Source organism: Pavona decussata, unplaced genomic scaffold (genome assembly GCF_977016875.1).
Source record: "Pavona decussata unplaced genomic scaffold, jaPavDecu1.1 SCAFFOLD_100, whole genome shotgun sequence".
In the NCBI taxonomy this organism is placed as follows: Eukaryota; Metazoa; Cnidaria; class Anthozoa; order Scleractinia; family Agariciidae; genus Pavona; species Pavona decussata.
Window position 1 is genome coordinate 4,079,773 of NW_028145515.1, and position 21,580 is coordinate 4,101,352.

The 21,580-nt window shown below is 39.5% G+C and overlaps 1 protein-coding gene across 2 annotated transcripts in view; it reads right to left on the bottom strand.

Moving 5' to 3' along the window:
* Positions 1–21,580, bottom strand: part of LOC146472436 (neurobeachin-like protein 1) — a 54,909-nt gene that overhangs the window by 21,776 nt on the left and 11,553 nt on the right. For both annotated transcript variants that reach the window (XR_014866628.1, XM_085119776.1), the window contains exons 10-25: positions 21,027–21,134; positions 19,994–20,255; positions 18,949–19,052; positions 18,429–18,496; positions 16,768–16,810; positions 16,195–16,283; positions 14,766–15,421; positions 12,714–12,881; positions 11,571–11,929; positions 11,129–11,234; positions 10,783–10,835; positions 10,000–10,258; positions 8,599–8,821; positions 5,987–6,256; positions 2,192–2,484; positions 1,238–1,461 (exon numbers count right to left, since the gene is read on the bottom strand). Coding sequence is in view for 1 of the 2 variants with exons in the window: in XM_085119776.1 (XP_084975902.1) it covers positions 1,238–1,461; positions 2,192–2,484; positions 5,987–6,256; positions 8,599–8,821; positions 10,000–10,258; positions 10,783–10,835; positions 11,129–11,234; positions 11,571–11,929; positions 12,714–12,881; positions 14,766–15,421; positions 16,195–16,283; positions 16,768–16,810; positions 18,429–18,496; positions 18,949–19,052; positions 19,994–20,255; positions 21,027–21,134 (3,285 nt within the window). In the remaining variant the exon portion in view is untranslated. The remainder of the gene's footprint in view (positions 1–1,237; positions 1,462–2,191; positions 2,485–5,986; positions 6,257–8,598; positions 8,822–9,999; positions 10,259–10,782; positions 10,836–11,128; positions 11,235–11,570; positions 11,930–12,713; positions 12,882–14,765; positions 15,422–16,194; positions 16,284–16,767; positions 16,811–18,428; positions 18,497–18,948; positions 19,053–19,993; positions 20,256–21,026; positions 21,135–21,580) is intronic.

The following is a 21,580-nucleotide window of genomic DNA, read 5'->3' on the forward strand; positions in this document are numbered from 1 at the left end:
GTTCAACAGTTTGGAGTAGCAAGAGTAAGAAGAACGTTGCAAAACTTCAGCTAGTCCAGAACTACGCCTGCAGGATGGTAGCTGGTCTCAGAAAGTACCATCATATTTCAGAAGCCCTGAAGTCCCTTAAATGGCTTAAAGTTTTTTTTTTAACATTTTTTTTTTTATTATAGAAACTTACACATATATACACATAATTACATACATACTTACACTTACATATAGTATTCAAGATATAAATTGAATGAACCAAGAAAAAACTAATAATTAATGAATACAAAGGTGAAAGAAGATAAACGAAAAAGAAAACAATTTTAACAACAATTAGGTGATAAGAATAGCCCGTTTATTGTATTGTAAACAGGTTAAGAAGAAATGGTGAGTGGCTTTTCCCACTTTTTTAAGTGCAAAGTTAATTTACCGCTCTCCCTCTTAATATGGAGCTCTATAGTATAGACACGTCTTGTCCTGGCTATGAAACCGCCAAGAAAGGGAAGAATACCATTACATTTTCTTACGTACAGATAATATTTCCCTAATAATAATATGTGATTAAACAAGAAATAATCCTCTTCTTTGTCGAGCTTACCAAAGATTACATCAGTTAGATTCAAGGACGTTATACAAATATTATTGTCTCTAAGCCAGGACAAGACATGTTTCCAAAAGTCAGATGAAACTTTGCAGATGAAGAGTAGATACTCTATGGATTCTGGTTCTCCTTGACAGAAAGTACAATTTGGGGACTGCGTCAAACCGAAACAAAACAGCTTTTCATTAGTGAAGACTGTATTATTAAGAATTTTGTAATGAAATTCTCTAACTTTTGACTCGGGCGTGACACGAAATGGGAGGGAGTAAACTTTTTGCCAAGTTGAAACAATTTCTGAGTACTTTGTTGACAATTTCAGTCTAGCCGTTTATTACATGTACATTCTTGGATAATTCAGGGGACATGAATGTCACAATTAAAGGCACCGGGTGTCCTGAAATAGACTTATCCTATTCACCATATTAGGTAATTTATCACAAGCAAACCATCAACTTGGACAATATAATTTTGAAAAGTTGAAAAACGTTTTTGTGGCTACTAAACCTCTGGAGTCAGCTTATGCTAATGAGTTCAAAATTGAGACCCCTTGTGGTCTGACCACTGGTAAGCGACCACATAGGCTTGACATTTTGGGTGGTCGCTTGTTTGACTGTACTTCTCTACAAGAAAACACCAAATACGTACCTCCTTATCGAAGTTCAAGAAGTAGTTTGTCTGATCGACCAGGAAAAACTCCAGAGCACTTCTCCTGAGGTTGTGGCGCCTCAAATGAACTTCTCTCAACTCGCTCAGAGGCCACTGGAAATCTCGGCCAGCGGTCTCATCCGCATAAAAGTAGACATGCGTAGTGGTGATCTCAAACTTCCCCGGCACTATATCCATAAGCGTGATCAGCTCGCAATCTTCATCTAAAGTGAAACAAAATATTTAAAAATTAGAATTGATATCAAGTACTGCCATGCAATGATACGCTGAATTCCTAGTCTTGTGCCTTGTGTGAACAATCTTCTTTTCCTTTTCAACCTTGTAAAAGAAAACGTAAAAACGCAACGAGTCAAACGACGATGATTGGTAATGAGAAGCAAGTCAGTGCGAAGTGCATCCCACGAATTGTACTTCAACTTGTACCCTGGACTTAACTGAAAGTTTAAAGAACCCTCAGTCTTCAAAAGCCATAAAGCTCATAACAATTAGCCATTAAGACGAGCGTGAAAACGGATGGTTAACTACAGAAAAAGCTACCTCGTGATCCAATCAAGCGGGTTTTAAGTGCGTTCGACTGACCGTATTACGGTGAATATTAAAACATACAATGATCACTAAGATTAAAATCAAAGGTTATAGGAGTGCATTTGATACCTCAAATGTGGTAAACTCAGATATGGTGGACCCTTTCCCGTTGGACTTATTACGATAATAAAAAATCCCTCATCCCTCATCCCTTATCCCTCATGTTTTGGAGTTACTACCGGAAAACGAAATGGCTCTTGGACATTTCAATGTGCTAGTAAAAGTTCGCAGATAAGTCTTCCCACTTCAACTAAGCCAAAAAATGTGTTAACTATACCGTTTACTTGTATTCCGGCATACTGTCCATAGAATGCAACCTTAAACAGTACTAAGGTAGTTGTTGTTTACCTAAAACTGATTTTTCGGTTTCCGAAATCGCTCGCATTCTCTCTTTCGTTGGTGTTCCCACTGGACTTCCAGTGTCCTCGATTTCAACGATGTCCTCATCTACATTTTGTACCACAGCTTCCTTTGCGACATGCATAGGCACAGAGGTCTCACGGGCGTCAACTTTTCCCTCGATGTCACGCGCCCTGCTGGCATCAGTGTGGGGCGTGAATGTATAGTTTCGAGTTAGCTTGAGGCGCATGCGCTGAAAGTTCTCCGTGGACAAGAGTTTCCAGTGTGATTCGTTAGGTAACCTGTAAAGCAGAAATAATAGAACCGGTTAATGATGCCTGTTCAAGTGAAAACGTAGCTAAAAGATGCCTCCCACAGGACACCAGCGCAAAGCGAAGAGGGAGCGCAGGGATGCTTTTCATTTTGTCAAAATTTTCGGTTGGAAATTTCGGAAACTTTTTTCTACGATTTTTATTAGTTTTACATGACACAGAATATAATATTTACAATACTAAACACTACTTACAATACTTACAATACTTTCAATGCTCGCAACACTTACAATACCTACACCACTTACAATCGGTTACAATTATACTAACAATATTTACAACACATACAATACAATCTAAAAAAGCCTTACTGTACAATTTAGTAACACGTCCCACTGGCTGTCCTTGCTACTCAATCAAATGCAAGCCGGGTTTTATTTTGACTTGGAAAATCAAAGGCTCCTGTGAGCCAACTCGTGAATGCAGATGACACATCAGTAATTGAAATTAAGACGGCTACGGAAACTTCCTTGAAAGCTAAAAGAAATTATATCTTTGCCCGATTATGTAACGAGAAATAACCATTCTTGTACTAAAAAATTCGTTTTGGCCCTCGTGCCCGGCTTTCCGGTGAGCTACGCAGACTACTTTGCTCGAGCTGATCTCACGAAGGGAAATCTGTCGAACAAAGTGTCGCATTACATTTCATGCCCGGCATAAATGCGTGAAATTTTTCCTTTGGAGTTCAGTCCACGCAATCTTCAAGTAAAAATAATTTGAAATATGACTACCTCTTGCTAAATAAGAATTATTTCAATGAAAGCTAGTTGTCTGTATTTTGCTTCATTATTCAATGAGCGTGACAAAAAGGTTTTGATCCTGTACACATGCATTTTACTAAATTCTGCACGGTATGTATTAAACAGTTGATGAAAATTCATCGACCGCGTCCTTTTGCTTTCCCATAAATTACCAGATGTAAACTGCGAAAATGAAACATTTTTCCCTCTGAAACCTCTATGAAAGCTGAAGAAATCTAAAATTGTTCATTTCACCAGAAATTTGCATAATTTTGTTTACAACGTCACTGATGCGTGACATGGCACTTTCCGCTTTCGCGTGAAAACTGACAGCAAAACTAGTTAATGTTTTTCAGCTAATCTACTTGATATTATACTTTTGTATGAGAAGCAAAAATATGATGAAAGATGTCGAGTTTTCATGTATGCAAATAGTTATGATTAGCAGTGAACTTATCAGTTAAGAGTGCTTCTTTCAGCTGAGGACATTTTCTGGCGGGAAATATTTTTTGGCGGCAAACTTTCAAGTAGCGTCACGCAATGTTTCTGGGTAAAACTATTCAGTTAGTTCAATCGCGAAGGGAGGATAGGTTAAAAAATTGGTGAGGCCTACAACAAATAAGGCCACTAGTGCTAAACATACATCAACGCAAGTCACGTAAATGCTCGTCTTGTTCATTCAAAGATCTTTCCGACACTTCACTAATTGAATTTTTAAATTTAATTATTTTTAAATTCAATTATTGTTAAATTAAGTTATTTTAAATTCTTAAAAGATGCCGCACTTTGTGGAAAAAAACGAAAAAGCCTATAACTTTGCTCAGATTCAACGAAAAATCTCCATTCTTACACTAAAATGATTGTCAAATTATTTTCTACAGATTGAGTAAGAATATTCTGATGCGCCGTGAAAAGAAAATTTTCGCGTGTTTTTTTCCACTAATTGAATTTTTCAATTAAATTATTTTTAAATTCTTAAAAGACGCCGCACTTTGTGGAAAAAAACGAAAAACCTATAACTTCGCTCAGATTTGACGAAAAATCTCCATTCTTACACTAAAATGATGGTCACATTATTCTCTACAGATTGAATGAGAATATCCTGATGCGCCGTGAACAGAAAATTTTCGCGTGTTTTTTCCCACTAAATTGAATTTAAAACTAATTCACTGCGCATGCCCGAAAGTTAACGACAGAACCAACCAACCAAGTCAAAAAGTCCACCATCGCTATAACTCGTTCATTGCGCATGCGCTAATTCACGAGTTAAAAAGGAAACAGTAAAATTTTTGTCTTTCTCTGGGGCACAGTACTTAAAAGGAGCCCATCCTTCTTGAAAGATGATATTTCACAAACTCTCTGTCATTCCAAACATGCAACCTCACTGGTTGATCACAAAACTGAAGAACGTGATGGCGCAATGATGGCACAAGTAGACAACAAAATGGAAATGAAAATTTTTTGCAAATGGAACTAACAGTAGTTTCTGGTCCAACTGGTTGGAACGGAAATTAAAGTGAAGTACCTCCAAAGGTAAGTAATTCTCGTTTGCTTTGGTTTGCTTTACTACGCTCTGTGATTGGTTGGCAAAGTTCGTGCCATTTTCTCAACCAATGGGAAGCTAAACCAAAACTAATCGTGCCTGGTCGTGCACATTTTACCACACTTCATGCAGATTACATGTATTTGATTCAAGTTCTGATTGGCTGATTGTGTTGTTTACGTCTGTTGTGATTGGCCAGAGAAATTGCTTTGGTTTTAGTTTTTCGACACGCAATTGAAAACTGCTCTATTGGAGAGCAATTGTCACTTTAGGTATTCTAAACTGTACCCTTCACGGAAAATGGCATATTTATGCAATAACGTTTTCTCGCAATTTTTATGTCGCCGTAATTGGTGTGAGAACTGTACTACTTGGTTTTACTTTAAGCAACGATTGCGACAACATCGTAATACATTTGACATAGTCATTATAAACTCATCAGTGTAAAAATGCTTTTGCGGCATCAAGCAAACAAAAGTTTGCTTCTTCCCATCGAGAGCGACACAAGTGGAAACGTTCCCTAGTGGAAAACCTGTCAGACAGGTTATCTCTTATCTTTCAGATAAGATATCCTATCTTTTAGTCATTTAGAGGAAAGTCAAACGAGACATTGTCTTATGTGTACATCACATCATCACGCCATGTCGATGATCATATTTATCATTATTTAGATAAATAAAATAAATGGGAATTTTAGTGGCTTCATGAGAGTGGCTCTTCCATCAACTGTTTCCAAGTCGAATTGGAATGTGGGAATGTTGGTTTTTGTGGAAGGAGGAAAACCGGAGTACCCAGAGAAAAACCCTCGGAGCAGGGACGAGAACCAACAGCAAACTCAAACCACATATGACGCCGAGTCCAGGAATCGAAGCCGGGCCACACTGGTGGGAGGCGAGTACTCTAACCACTGCGCCATCCACCCTCCCCCTGCTCTTGTTGTAATCATTTCCAGACAGCAACAACATCTCAGTATCAATGATTAGAGGAAGGACAGTAACTTCATTAACAACATCATCATCTTCATCATCATCCCCAACTGGAGTTTAGGGCCTTGAAATCTCTTTTTCCACAGTTCTCGGTCTGTCGCATTAGACCCTACATAGCACCAGCTTTTGAAACCTAAATCTGTCCTTTCTTAACAACATAATTATCAACAACAGCATGAACAACAACAACAACGGCAACACACCTGCTTCTCCAAGGCGACCTTTCTGACATTAGCATCCTTTTCAGTACTTTCCACTGACGACTGATGTTATTTTTGTGATGTTCTTGCTGCTCAGATAAACTCTTTATGTGTTTCCGCTGAGAATCCTGAAGCTGTTTGAATGGGCAAGTGATTTGTTCGTCAAACTTTTCACGGCTTTCCTCATGTGCTTTTTGTTTTCTGTGTAAGCTCTCTGTGAAGCCAGACAAGCAATCCATATAAAACCGGCCAGAGGCCAACGACAACTTTGAACTGAAAGAAAGAAAGAAAGAACAAGTTATTGTGTAAACTGCAGTGTTTTATAAGCATTTTCACTACTCAGGAAAGTCTCAATTCACCGTACCGAAAAAAGATGGCGACTTGTACATTTACCCATAATTCTTAAAAGTTCTAAAAGTTCTAGAAGCTTCAAACCTAGCATACACAATGTTGTTAGTGCAGGGACGAAATTCACAAAAAATGGCTTTCTATGTGCCTATTCGCTGAGTTAGGTTCGCAAGCTATTGTGGTAAAATGTACAGCCGCCATCTATTTTTTAACTCGTAAATGCGCGCATGCGCAATGAACGAGTTATAGCGATGGCTGACTGATCGCTTCAAGGTTGGTTGGTTGGTTCTGTCGTTAACTTTCGGGCGTGCGCAGTGAATGAGTTTTAAATTCAATTAGTGGAAAAAAAAGCGAATATTTTTTGTTCACGGCGCATCAGGATATTCTTATTCAATATGTAGAGAATAATTTGACGATCATTTAGTGCAAGAATAGAGATTTTTCGTTAAATCTGCGCAAAGTTACAAGTTTTTTCAGTTTTTCAGAAAGTCCGGGGTCGCAAACTCAATTAGTGAAAAAAAAAAGCGAGGAAATTTTTTTCACGACGCATCAGAATTCTCTTATTCATTCTGTAGAGAATAATTTGACAATCATTTTAGTGTAAGAATGGAGATTTTTTGTTGAATCTGAGCAAAGTTATAGGTTTTTCGTTTTTTTCCACAAAGTGCGGTGTCTTTTAAGAATTAAAAATAATTTAATTTAGAAATAATTTAATTAAAAGATAATTTAATTTAAAAGTAATTGTCGGCACGGACTTTGAATAAACAAGACGCTTTTTAGAGTTTTCACGTTTAGCACTAGTGGCCTTATTTATTGAAGGCCTCACCGATTTTTTAACCTTTCCTCCCTTCACGATTGAACTAACTCAATCGTTTTAGTCAGAAAGAATGCGTGATATTGCGTTGCGCAACTTGAAATTTTGCCGCCAAAAAATATTTCCCGCCAGAAAATGTCCTCAGCTGAAAGAAGCACTCTTATTAACTGAAAAATTCACTGCTAATCACAACTTTTTGCATACATGAAAACTCGACATCTTTCATCATATTTTTCCTTCTCATACAAAAGTATTACATCAAGTAGATTAGTTTGCTAAAAAAAACTAGTTTTGCTGTCAGATTTCACGCGAAAACGGAAAGTGCCATGTCACGCATCAGTGACGTCGTAAACAAAATTATGCAAATTTCTGCTGAAATGAACACTTTAAGATCTTGTCAGCTTTCATAGAGGTTTCAAAGGGAAAAATGTTTCATTTTCGCAATTTGCAACTAGTAATTTGTGGGAAAGCAAAAGGACGCGGTCGATAAATAATTCTTATTTAGCAAGAGGTAGTCATATTTCAAATTATTTTTACTTGAAGATTGCGTGGACTGAACTCCAAAGGAAAAATTTCACGCATTTATGTCGGGCATGAAATGTAATGGGATACTTTGCTCAAAAGATTTCCCTTTGTGAGAACGGCTTGAAAAACACAAATCTACCTGGAAGTTAAAAAAAGTATGCCCTACAGTAATTTTGTAATTTTAATCCCCAAAAAAACTTCACTTGCCCATCGGGCAAGTGATGGTCAGAATCCACTAGCCTGATCGCAAAATCCAGTAGCCCCGGACTATCAGACACGAATTTTCATGACGTAGCTGCACATGGCGTGCTTCTATAAACTTTGAATAACAAAACACGTGAATTTTTTTTAATCGGCGCATCAGAATAATCTTATTCAATCTGTAGAGAATAATTTGACAATCATTTTTATAGTACAAGAATGGTTATTTCTCGTTACATAATCGGGCAAAGATATAATTTCTTTTAGCTCTCAAGGAAGTTTCCGTAGCCGTCTTAATTTCAATTACTGATGTGTCATCTGCATTCACGAGTTGGCTCACAGGAGCCTTTGATTTTTTTTCTGTTGGGATGAGCCATGGTTGAGTGTGGTAAAGACATCAATAAATTAGCTATTAGCCTGTTCACAGTCCCCCTATTTTTCCGTGGAATTCTCGAGACTGGTACGTTTCGATGGAACTGTCACCATCTTGGTTTGAAAAAGCGAGCGCGAACTGGGGAGAGTGTCTAAACTACCGAGGGGAGCAGGAGTGGGGGTTAGTTGAGTCAGTAGTTTAGATACTCTCCCCAGATCCCCAAATCTCACGGAAATATAGGGGGACTGTGAACAGTCTAATTAGCAATATCAACTTGTGGTCTTGGCACGTACAACATTTGTTGAAAAGCCTGTATACAAACCCGCTAACAGCGAGGAATCCAACATTACTTACAATGCATTTTCGTACTGTTTCATTCCTGGATATATCTGTTGTTCCATCATAGCCTTAAATTCTTTACTTTCCATTAACTCAAGAAACTCCTTCTGAGCCTGCTGTTGTGTGCGGTCAATGGCAGGAAAAGGTGGCATGTTAATGGTCAGCGATAAAGTCTTGTAGTACTTAAGCAGCAGCAGATGGACGACGGGAACGATGAAGGCGTAATTACGGCTGCCCGCTAAAAATACGAACAGAAGTCTTTTAGAATAAAATGTACTTAAACAATTGAATTTCGACACTTTTCATAAAGCGTTGCATTTTGGTACATTTCTTCGTCGAGTCGGCAAAACAACAACGTAAAATGACTAAATTTAAGGTTTTGCGGAGAACGTGAGCTCATGACGGCAAATTTTCATTCTCTGTCTTAACTTGAACGCCTTTCCCACCAATTCTGTTCCAATATAGTTTGGCTACATTGTACAAGTTGACGAATTGGAAAAGCTGCGAAGTAGTGCAAGTAACGCGAACATATATTTTCAAGCGACCTTTTCGTTGGCATTGCCGTCGTGGTTGCTTAAAGTCCGTAGTAAGCAAAAACGCCAAAAAAAAAAAAACTTGCACCCATAGAAACAAGATATCTTCAATGGTAGGGTACATTGTTCCGTCAAATTTAATCACCCTGACCCCCCATCATTTTAGTTTTGGTGAGTAAAGTACGTTTTAGTCAAGGAAAACAAAACTTCGTTTTGTGAAAACGCGAGTGACTTCGAGATAACCAGTAGTAAATTACTGTAAAAAGTACCCTAGGAACACAAGTTTCTGTTTGCAGCAGTCTACTTTGTCTGAAATGTCAGCAGTCTCCTCCCCCTAAACCCACAGGGGCGTGGGTTAGGGGGAGGAGACGGCTGACATTTCAGAATACAGTCTACTACACTCCCTAACCTTCACTACACTCTGTCAAATTACAAGTCTTTATTCTGACCACGAAAATTACACTACTATCTGTAGTCTCTTGTTTCTGCTAAGGAACAGTAGGGTGGGCGAAGCTCACAAGCGTGGGTGAACATCAACTCCAGCGAGGAGACCCCGACGCGTGAAGGTGTTATTTTTGCACGCCTTCGCGCATTTTGGGCGAAGGAATAGTAGAGTGGGCGAAGTTCACTGCCGCGCAAGAAACTTCACCTCCCGCGCACGAATAGAACCCGACACACGAAGGTGTTGTTTTCGCACACGCTAACGCATTTCGTGCGAGGATTTCGCACAGGCTCGCGCGTTTTGCCCCCTTACATTCCTGCGAGAAGAAAAAGACTGGTCATAGTACACACGAAAAAATAACTGGGTTATCTTTAACATTCAAGAATGAAAAAAAATCTTTTCATTTCCTTCTTCGCCAAGGTAAAACTCTCAAACTGATACCTTTTTCTCTTGATGCAACAAATGCTTGATGTAATCGTCCCAAAATATAGCACAGCTCTTCCTGTGACAAAACTTTTCGGGCTTCCAAGAACTTACTAAGCTTGTATGAGGCCGTGGCACAGTATTCTGTTTCCGGTCGTGAAATAAAAGCCAAGAGAATCCTTACTCCCACTTGAACCATCCCTTCCCATTTTACGTTGTCCTCGTCTTCATCCCACACGTTCAACACTTCAAGAAGAAGCACTACGTTTTCAACATGCTGGTGAAAAGTAAGAACGCAATTTATTTTATAGCTAATCTAGTCCGAGCTGAAAAGGAGCAATCTGATTGGCTCCCTGAGTAGTCTGAATTTTCCTGTATGGACCACTTCTTAGATGTACGTTTGAAAGGAGCAAAGTGTTGAATTTGGACAAAAACAAAGCAAACTGTTTGAAATTAAGCTTAGGAAATGTACAAACCGTCATGTCAGAGTTTTACTACGAGAGCGACAAATTTTATTATCCAGCCTAAGAATGTAGGAGTCATGTTGTAAGTAATGTAGGTATTATATTGTGAGTAGTGTTAGGTTTTATATTGTGATTAGTGACAGTATGTTTATCATTAAAAAGAATTCAGCCCAAGAACATAAAAAAGTTGGAGTCGTTGATGTATCACTGTTGTGCTGGAATTTGTAGATCGATAAAAGTTTCTTAACAGTGTATCCACGATTTTAGCTACATATGCTAAACCAGATGTTCCTACATAATACTGATATAAATAAATGAATAATAATAACGGTCTTACTTTTACACTCCATTTGTCTGATTCATCGTAATTTCCTGTTCCAGTAATGCCAGCTAAAAAAAATCAATTTCGTTCATATACTTAGTTAATAATTTGTCTCACCTAGTTACCCTCCGAACAGGCTCCCAAGTGGGATATTTGGCGAAGAGAAAATGAGGTCGAGAGGTCGGTTGGATGATAGGTCTGGGGGCTCCCAGACCAAGCTCCTTGTCCCATACCCCACTTCGGAGGCTGTTCACAGGCTACTCTTTAAATGCAGTTTACCATGATATAATTATTAAAAAAAAAACATGAACGTCGAAAAGCATCACTCAAAATAACATCACTTGCAGTGATGCGGCAATACCTGGATTAAAGATGAAGTCCTCCATTTGGCGCATGAACATTAACGCGTTTTCCATCTCAGCCTCTCCTGTTTGGCTGAGGTGGTTGGCATCAAGTGCTTGTAGAATCTTAAAAGCAAGAGACTTTACTTTTAATTGGAGAAGTTTGAAATGTTGTCATACGAAACCAATCTAGTAACATTTAGAAACTCATAACAAATTATGTAAAGCCGCTGCTAAACGTTCCATCATCATCATCATCATCATCAACATTATCATCATCACCTTCATTAACATTATGTACGACCACCAACTGGCCGTAAAACATTTGATAGTATTGGCGTAGTGGTTGAATTTAGATCGCGCGCCATCTTTCAAATGGGCAGTGTACGGACAGACAGGTACATTTGATGTGGTGTTACACGGCGCAATAGTCATTCGATTTTTGAAGAGAAACGCCCTTACCATGTCACTGACAAAAAGCTTAGTGTCCAGATCCCCATTCGCTATCATTTCTAACACGGCAAGGACCACGTGATAATGCATCAAGACATCCACGCCTTTGTTCTCGTCGTGTTCAGAGACGCCAAGTCGGAGGAAACTTTTCTCAAGGAGCTGAGATGCACCATCCCAAGATGCGCCATCTGAAAGTTTCTCTGTCACGGCTGAGAGCCCTATCGGCTTCAAATGCCAATAGCATCTGTTTCCCTCTGGAACACTCTGGGACGTCATGATGTCAGCCATGAGCTTGAGGATCTTGAGGCGGATTTGTTCATGTTTGTGACTGATGAGTAGAGTCACAAAAACTGGGATGTGCCTGGGATCTGAATGAAAACAAAGGTGGAAAAATTGAAATGGAAAAGATGAAAATGAAAAAAAAAAAACAAGGTACGTTCTTTAAGAGACCCTAAACTGATAGACTGCATCGCTGGCGGTATTTCCGCATGTGAACATGAAGTTTTGGCAACAGTCGCCATGAGACCAAAGCACAACACTATGGTCTCCCATTTCCTTACTAGGGTTAACAATCAGAAAGAATTTGAACGGTTCAGTTTAGCACTTTGACATGCACTACAGACGAGTTAATTCTCTGATATATCATTTGTGTCTTCAATGCTGGCGGAACAACAGTTAAGCACTTTAACACAAACTACAGAGTTGATTCTCTGATCCATCATTTGTCAAGAAAACCTTGTGCACATGGAGGAAAAAACAGACAACATGGAGAAAAAAACCCAGATTTCAAGTACGGTAAGAGAAAAATTTTGTTCTCCACTTGTCCTTCGGACAATCATCATAGAGAATTTGATTGTACGAAACCGAAAGTGCTAGCCCAAAAAGTTTTTTTGAATTTGCACACAATGTCCTCACTCTCACTTTCTTACTCATCATCAACAAGTCAATTTTCATCTGTTTCTGTGCTTGTTCATTAATCAGAAATGTGTTTGTACCACCGACAAGCCAAGTCAAAGAGTTACATGTCCAAACTAAATTTCTACTTGTCTTGAACAATTGGACATAGGTTTTGGCACACCCTGCCTGGAGGGGTAGCGTGTCTCTATTAATTTTAACCTCTACGAAGTCCCCCCTCCCCCCCATCTTCCAAACCTGACAGTCGTTTAACCATCTCGCTCTTGGACGCCTGTTCACAGAGTGACAAAAGAACATCCATAACTTCGATGATATGTTGAGGATCTGTAACGCATGTCAAGTACTCCACAATGTGACACACTTCTTCCCTTTTAACTTTCTCTGTCAAATAGAACTTGATCGGATCTATGAAATAAACGTTGATCACTTTAAATAATTTATCACTGACAATACGTCATGGTATAACTATGGTATGGCCCGACAACGTAAGTAAAGCTAAGTAAAGCAAATGTATCTATACACTGTTAGATTAAAGCTAGGGGCTTTGTGGGCCCACCTACATCAAACAAATATTTCAAACAAACTGAACAGCTTCTTAAAATTCCCAACTGTCAAGGAGGCTTGTCAGTTGGCTATTTACAAAGAATGGGGGAAGATTTGAACAGGAGACTACCATAAAACAAATCCAGTTGGTGGTCAGAGAGGGGACTGGAACCTGGGACCTCCAAATTACGAGTCCGCGCCTCTAACCACTGACCACCACTTGGCCATACAGCCTCTCATACGTTCTCTTAATTCAGGTAAGTACAAAGAGGTCGTAACAACGGCAAATTGAATTTTTGAGAAAAAACACAATGCTTTTGCGGCTTGAAGACTGTTTGACAGACACTCTATCATTTTCAATGTCTGCTCGAAACATGTCTTCCAGCCTGTAAGTTTAAGTTTACTGGAAACTGTTTATAGGGTATGAGGGTATATCTATGACAAAATTCAGTAACCTAAAACTGAATAGGGTTAAGTCAACTGTAAAATATAAAGAGTCAAACTTGGCAAAAGGAAGACCATGGTAAGAGGAAGAAATACTAAAAAAGCCACTATCATATAGGCATCACGCAAAGAGGCATCACGCAAAGGCATCACGCAAACAGGTATCAGGCAAATAGGCATAACGCAAAGACGCATAACGCTAAGAGGCAACACGCAAAAAGGCATCACACAGAGGCATAACGCAAAAAGGCAACACACAAAAGGGAGAAATGCAAAATGTCAAAAGGTAACACTGAAAATGGCAAAAAACAAAGCGACATCTCACTAAAGGGAAGAAGACTTCCGTAGGGACTGAACTCGCGTTGTCTGCTGGGAACTCCATACCGTGAGTTCGCCATGGCCGCCAACAGGCAAGACACCGTTTCATCTCTACTAGCTTTTACTTAACGAGGCTATACGCCTCTTGAGTAATGATACAAACGATACCAATGCGAGGTTGGTGAAGATGTGTCGATCTCAAAAGTAAATCAATTAAGTTTTCCAGCCGGAAAGAAATGCAATCACTGTCAATTCCGTTTTGGACTTGTCGTAACATATCAATCAGGGCACGCCTAAGGTACTGAATAAGCACCTCACGAGGTGAGCAAGATGGAATGTCTCGTTCGAATATCATTTCGGTTTGCTTGCAGTTATACTAAATAATACTGGTTTAGATCCAGGCCTGGATCCTAAGTAAACTTCCCACGTGGTGCCCTTTTTGCAAATTGTCTTTTTTGCGATGCCTTTTTGCGTTATGCCTCTTCGCATGCTGCCTTTTTGCGTTGTCTCTTTGCATGATACTTTTTTGCGTGATGTCTTTTTGCGTGTTGCCTCTTTGCGTTATGCCTCTTTGCGTGATGCCTGTTTGCGTGTTGCCTTTTAGCGCGATGCCTTTTTCTGCGTGATACCTATATAATAGTGGCTTTTTTAGTATTTCATCCCCTTGCCGTGGTCTTTCTTTTGCCACCTTTGACTCGGTATATTTCACATTTGACTAAACCCTTTTCAGTTTTAGCTCATTGAATTTTGTCATAGATATACCCTCATAATAGGGCATCCCATGATAAGTTAAGCTGATTCACTTTGTACAAATATTCTCTGCCGTCTGTTTCACATCCCATGATACCGTGTGTGCCCTGTTGTGCTGAGTTTAGAACTGTCAGTGCTTTTTGCAGAACGAGATCCTTTACACATTAAAAATACAGGATTTAACAGAGCTTCAAAAGCATCGTGTGTTTTCTCAAAATTACTATAAGTCCAAACCTAACAAATATGCTCTGATGATCTTCACTTCCTCTTGGGCCAACTGTACTTCATTCTCTCGGTTCCGTCCAGCGGAATTTCCCATGGTTCCATTCTCTCCATAGTATTGTGTAATAATATCAAGAAAATACCTAACGCCGTACTCTGAACGAAATCTCTCTGGCTTATCTTTAATTTGTGTGGTAATAAACTGAATATGTCCAATTCTAACGATAAATTCGCTGGAGCTCCAAATGCGAAAATCAAACAAGAGATTTTCATAGACGCTCTGTAACACAGTCTCATTTGTCACGCATTCCACCAAAGCTTGTAATGATTTCACAACTCGAGCGTTAATAAATTTCACGTCCATGTTTCTTAAGATGCTGCCAACGTACGACAATGTTTCGGCGAATTCCTCATTCTTGATGTCGTGTCCTGTAAAAATGCTTAGAAGCAGAAACAAAAATAACGCGACTCCATCGAAGTTGTGTGACTTGCAGAGTTCGTATATCCGCTTTTTGTAAGACCGAAGGTTGAAATTATCATTTATGAAGACCCATTCCTTCTCTTGTTGTTCTGCGCATGGGCTAGGGCTTGTGTTACTGGGCAGACTGTTTGCAGTCTCAATGCTTTCTATTTCACTGACGTCCTCTTCTGAGGTAGAGCTGGGGGACCTGTGGTATAAAGAGAAAATCAGACGACAACAGGTGACAGATGAATGGTAAATAGCCGTCCTGTTTCACAATCCCGGAGGGGGGGGGGTAGGAATGTACTCCCTGTAACCAACTATATGAGAAGGTTCCGCCAGGATTTCATGAGCTGAAGTACATAAAAGGGCAGGGAAAACCGTCGTTAAGGTATTTAAAAAGGTCTTTCAAAAAACTCGAACAGAGATGCAGTGTTTGTGCTGTAGGTACGTGAAAGGGGTAAGGTATAAGAAAGGGTTAGGTCAAGTCCCTTCATTGCGGATACCCTCAGGACCACGAGTTAGTGTCCTTAATAGCAAGAGTCCGTAATAGCGAGAATTTGTTTCAGTCAAACGTATGTACTCTATTTTTGCCGGAGATTTAGCTGCTGTCTGTATTATCGGAGTGTCCGTAATAGCGAGGTGTCCGCAAGGCGAGAGTTGACTGTATGTAAAAGGTACAGCTGTCATTTAAGGGTCTTTCAAAAATCTCAAATAGAGATGCAGTCTTTCTACTGTTGGTATTAGAAAGGGACACTGTTTTGTATAGAAGGTATATGAAAGGGTTGACCTTTTCTTCAAAAACTAGTATATTATAAAAAGGTTAAGGGTTTATACTTCGGGGCGAAGCCTCCGTATAAGGCTTTGTTGAGTACCCCGGGTTCACAAGTATCACAACTTCATGGCAGGTGTAAAACTCATCTATCCACGATGGGATTGATGGAACTTAGAATACTCAATACCAGAATTCAAGTTTAATACCCGCTCAAGTAAGGTGTTGGCTCAAAGTAAGGAATTTGTTCCAGCAAAGGTAAAAATGTCTTCATGCCGCCAATACAACAAAGAAAGTCCTGCAAAATAACGGAAACAAATTAAAAACCTGTTTTTCCATAACTGTCTTATGACAGTATAGCGGGGCTGATCGTTGAAAATTTCCAAACGACCACTTTAAAGTTACACAAATCTTACTTTGACAGTGAACCTAGCTTTTACAGGATACAAATTCAAAAACGAATTGAATTTTTTTCTGTCAATATTTTATTCTATCTCACCGCACGGACTATGCGATGCTGACAACTCAGTGTCTACTGACCGGTGACTTGGCCTGGCCAAGGTTCTTTTTATAGTACCGCTCTGTGACGTATCTAAATAGCCCTTAAGGTGATTATTATAAATTTAAACGCATTCAGCTGCACCAAATTCTTGTTTTGCCAAAAGATGAATCAGCAAAACATGAATTTTAACCACACAGTTACAGACGACCACACCTCACATTTTTATGTGAAAGTCTGAGCTCCCGGGTAAGGCAGACCTGTCTTGTATGGTTATTTTTACCTTCATATCCCACGTCACACATCTCACAGTGTGGCTGGTTAATCTGTTTAAAGGGGGAAAATCAACCAACAACATTACCAACTGAATTAAAATCATGCTACACTTTCATATTTACAGTCAACTCTCTCATAGCGCAGGTGCACCCAACGACAATTTTCTCTCAGATCCTTTGAAACGTTATTTTAGGCGATCTGGAGTGGCTTTAAAGCTCTATGGGTTCATTTTAGGCAACGCTAAAATATTTTTTATCTGTTCGGTCACTCTAGGGGAACTTGAATCTTTTCGAAATTAGTAGGGCATTTTTGCCCATTTCCCGAAAACCTTAGGTCTTATTTCCTTTCCGAAAATCTTAGCTGACCTTTTTTCGGTACCCGAAACAACATTTTTATCAATCCGAAAACACTAGGCCTTAAATTTCCCATATCACGAAAGTTTGAAGTGAAAATTCCTTTTAGAAAATTGTAGGGGGTTAAGGACCTTCCGAACACATAATTTACCGAAACGATCCGTTGGGTGCCCCTGATAGCGACCACTTCTCGTAAGCGACCACCTCCCGTAAGCGACCACTTTGTAAACAACCATTTTGTTCCTCAGTTAAATACTCTTTCAAGAGCTCTCTCGTAAGCGACCGCCACTCAAATTTCTTGAGGGACCGCGACCACTTTTTAGGCCAGAAATTACACATATTCTTTTGTTTTCTGTTTCCGGTAAGCGACCACCCAACATAATCGTTAGTAAATCATTACTCAGAAGTAACAAAAGTTCAATTTTTAATGACGTAACCCCAGACTGCTGACAGATAATAACAGTTTTACAAACAGAGAAGATAGCTTTAATTAGATCTGTACTAGGTAAATGGGAATTGCTACAGTGATCTGTTCCAAAATGATATACAAAGTTTCATCAGAAGATTGTTATTATTATTATTATTATTACAAGCCTTATTTGTGGCGAGCCAGACCTAGAAGAATGAATAGATGTGAAAAAATCAAAGAAATTGGTTTCTATTTGCCTAATTTTAGCTGCTAAAGTAATATTTTTATGTAATTAATTAATCAATCCAGTATTAGACTAATTTTGTTGATCTTTCCCGTAAGCGACCACCTCCCGTAAGCGACCACTTTGTTGTGCCCCAAGGGTGATCGCTTATGAGAGAGTTGACTGTATTAATTAGGAACACATTTTTCAATTGGATATTACCATAAACATTACTTTCTGGGCCAGCGAGTAGTTACTCTAAGAACTTACTTAAAGAACAATAAATTCCATCATTGCTTTGAGCCTTCTTACTTGAGAAATTCATAACAAATAATACACTACAGCAAATTGTAGCCAGCTCTTACTCTTACAACACTATCTTAGCCGTTCCCTGGAATGAATAGCACGTTTCGAAGTTTTTCGACGGTAGAAAACTAAACCTTCAATCTACCGATCGACCCACCCTTTCTCCCTTGCTCGATCTGTGTCTGATGCATGATACCACCGGCAGAGTGATGATTTTTTTCCTCGGATTCTTGTCCTGGCGCATTCTGCTGTCAAATTATTTTTCCAAGAAACCCGAAGGTAAAATTACCCTTCTTCCGAGTATTGCTCTTCATATCTAATCCACCAATTAGCTGACAGTAGAAGAAGATTTATAATTCTGTTTATAAAAAACATACCTGCCGTCTAGCTGAACTCGCCCTGGTTGAACTGGAGTCAAATCGCTACACATGTGGTCACTGCCAGCCTAAAAATAAACAACAACAGACTAACTACTCTGCTGTAGTAAAGTGAGCAAACCACGAACGCGCGCAAAAAGTGCCTCCCGCGAGGAGACAATTTTCGCGCGTGGTTCGCTGGCTATTACTATCCATAAGAAAAATAAGGAACTACTTTAGGGCGTTTCCATTTGTCAGAACTGGCCGGACAACACCAGACAGTTCGCAAAATTGAATGCGCAGATTTGATGGTCTGATTATATGCTGGTACTTCAAATTTCTTCAGAATAACGGGCACCATTTTCAGAGTGCTCAAGTTTGAAAATTTTGCAGAATGATGCCTTCAACATGACCCATTCCATGAACCGACTGACTGGTTTGGCCGACCAGTTCTGATATAAATGGAAATTAAAGTACCCTTAGATTGTGCCGGAATCTGGTATAGCTCGTACTCAAGTACGATAACTTTCTTAGCACACACCTTGGCATTGTAGAAAAGCACCAGCTTAAGAGCCAAGTCATTCAAAGCCAGCTGTGTAGAGGTGGCATTATCAACCGATTGGAAGAGGTTGAGGTCATTTGGACCTGAGTAAAAAACAACAACAACAACGGGAAAAAATGTAAGTACCGACTGAACAATTATCATGTTGGAACTATGAAAAACTTCTGGAAAAAAGCCATTCCCACTTCTGTTACCACGATAATTTGTGGTTTTATTGTGGGAACTTTCATGTTCAGTAAGGTAAAGAAGCGATCACCGAACAAAGTACACACGGCATACCATGGAGCGACCTGCACCATTTGCAACATCTTACATGGTTGGTCTAGTTGACTGGTTATCAGTGTCTAGTGAAAATAGAGCTTTTGAAGGGTGCAGGTCTTCTGCATTACCATCATAAGCGAGGACAATTTTAATTTGTGGCATCATATTAGAAGTTTCTTCAACTGGCCTCAAGTCTTGTTATTATATTTCCCCAACAAAATGTAAACAAATTGTCTGTGCGGGTCACGTGCTTAATTTCAGAATTTTATTGTATTTCAAACTTTGTTGCAACAGAGCAGTTGTCAATTGAGAGTTGAAAGTAATTCGCGTTTGTTTTGGTTTTGCTTTACTGCGCTCTGTGATTGGTTGGCAATGTTCACGCCATTTTCACAATAAATGAGAATCCAAACCAAAACCAATCGTTCCTTGCACGTGCGCGGTTTCCTGCGTTTGACGCTTGCTTGACGCTGGTTACATGTATTTGCTTCGAAGTCTGATTGGTCCATTTTGCTTGGTCAGAGTGATTACTTTGGTTTTGCTTTTACGACACGCAATTGAAAACCGCTCTTTACAATGAAGTGAATTTAGCCTTACGTGACCTTTTACCTACAGCGCTTGGCACCTGTTACATAATTATACGTGCTTCGAAGTCTGATTGGTGCATTGCGCTTGGTCAGAGTAATTACTTTGATTTTGGTTTTGTGAACACAATCGAAAACCACTCTTTAAAACGAAGTGAATTTAGCCTTACATGACCTTTTACCTGCATCGTCCAACGCAATGATGTGTTTCTCCTGTAGACCTTCACTGAAAACACATACAGGTCCTAGCTGGCCCTGTAACGATGTAGGGACACCCCACACGTAGTCCTGCAAGCCTGCTGCGATGGTGAAGCAATGTGGTGAACTCGGTTCAGCAGTTAACTCTGTCTGAGAGTCTGGGAAGGAGAAACGATTTTTCGAATACAGGCTTTTAACGAATATGGTCTGGGGACCACCAGAACCAATTTGACAGATGTTAAGATCCTAAAATAAGAAAGAACATACACAATAGCTGTGTTACTGAATTTCTTTAATAAAGGACTATTTATAAACCTTTAAGAGTCACAACGTAGGGTTCATGCACCAGGTAGTTAACTCGAAAGCTAAGCTCCTCTAACCACCGCACACTCCCCCTAAAGCCATTTAAATCCGTCTTTCTTCTTTATTGTTTTATTACAATGTACTTTAGCATTAGCCAACATCGGGGAGGAAAGATTGCGTGACAAGCCAAAAGAAGGTCTGCAAGGAAGTGTGAATAAAAATGAAAAAAGAAAAATCTAATCTTGCCTGTGTTGTATTAACCCTCACCCCGATACCCATCCCCTTGGGTCTCCATGGATGTATAGTATACTTCATAAGGTGCTTCCCCACCCCCCCCCCCCACCCCACCATCATCCTTAGCCCGCCTAGGAACAAGGTTGCTTTTCACTATCAAAAAAAGTGGTCTCCGTACAATGGTGGATCCACACCTTCAGGTTAGTGGGGACCCTCTCATGAACGCTCGAGTTCGTAAAACAAAATATCTTGCCTCTTAAAGACAAGGGCGGGGTAGGGGGGCATTCAAACAGATGGAAACAGTTTCCTGAACTCTCCAACAGTATTTGAAAAAAGGTGGGCCAAAGTGTTTCTCATCAACAAGTGCATGCGCATTGGGTAACATAATCCCTTTAAGATTGTACAGGTTGTGAAGATTGTGATATGACTCTGAAGTGTGACCATTCAAAAGAAAGCTATATCAAGCTGTTCTTTCCATACCTTCGAGAGAGACGGAAACTTCAGTGCACAGGTTATCATGAGTTTACCATCAACATAGACAGAAAGACTGCTTTGACGGGAAGGCATGTGTACAATGGCTACTGAATGCTGCAGAGAAAGGCAATGATCAGGAAATAATGAATTTATCAAACGCTATGTTTTATGTGTTTTTTTAATTAACTGAAACTATGTTCCAAATGAGTGATTAAAGGGGCACTCTCACGGAGAGTTTGCTGTCTTTTTAGTCAAAACCATGTAAATATTTGACAATCAAATGAACACTGTATTGGGCAGTAAGTTTCTGTGGCATAGTTGTTGTTGTCTAGGTGGTTAATGTTGTTTGTTGTTGTGCTCAGAGGATAAGTGAAAATTAAATCAATAACGTTATAGGTAAGAAGTTTTTTCCAATTTCCTGTGATTTAGAAGGTTCAAAAAGTCCATTAGAGCAGTTTTTATTTGAGTGTCGTAAAACCAAAACCAAAGTAATTACTCTGACCAATAACAACAGAGGTAAACAATGCAATGAACCAATCAGAATTCGAAGCAAATACATG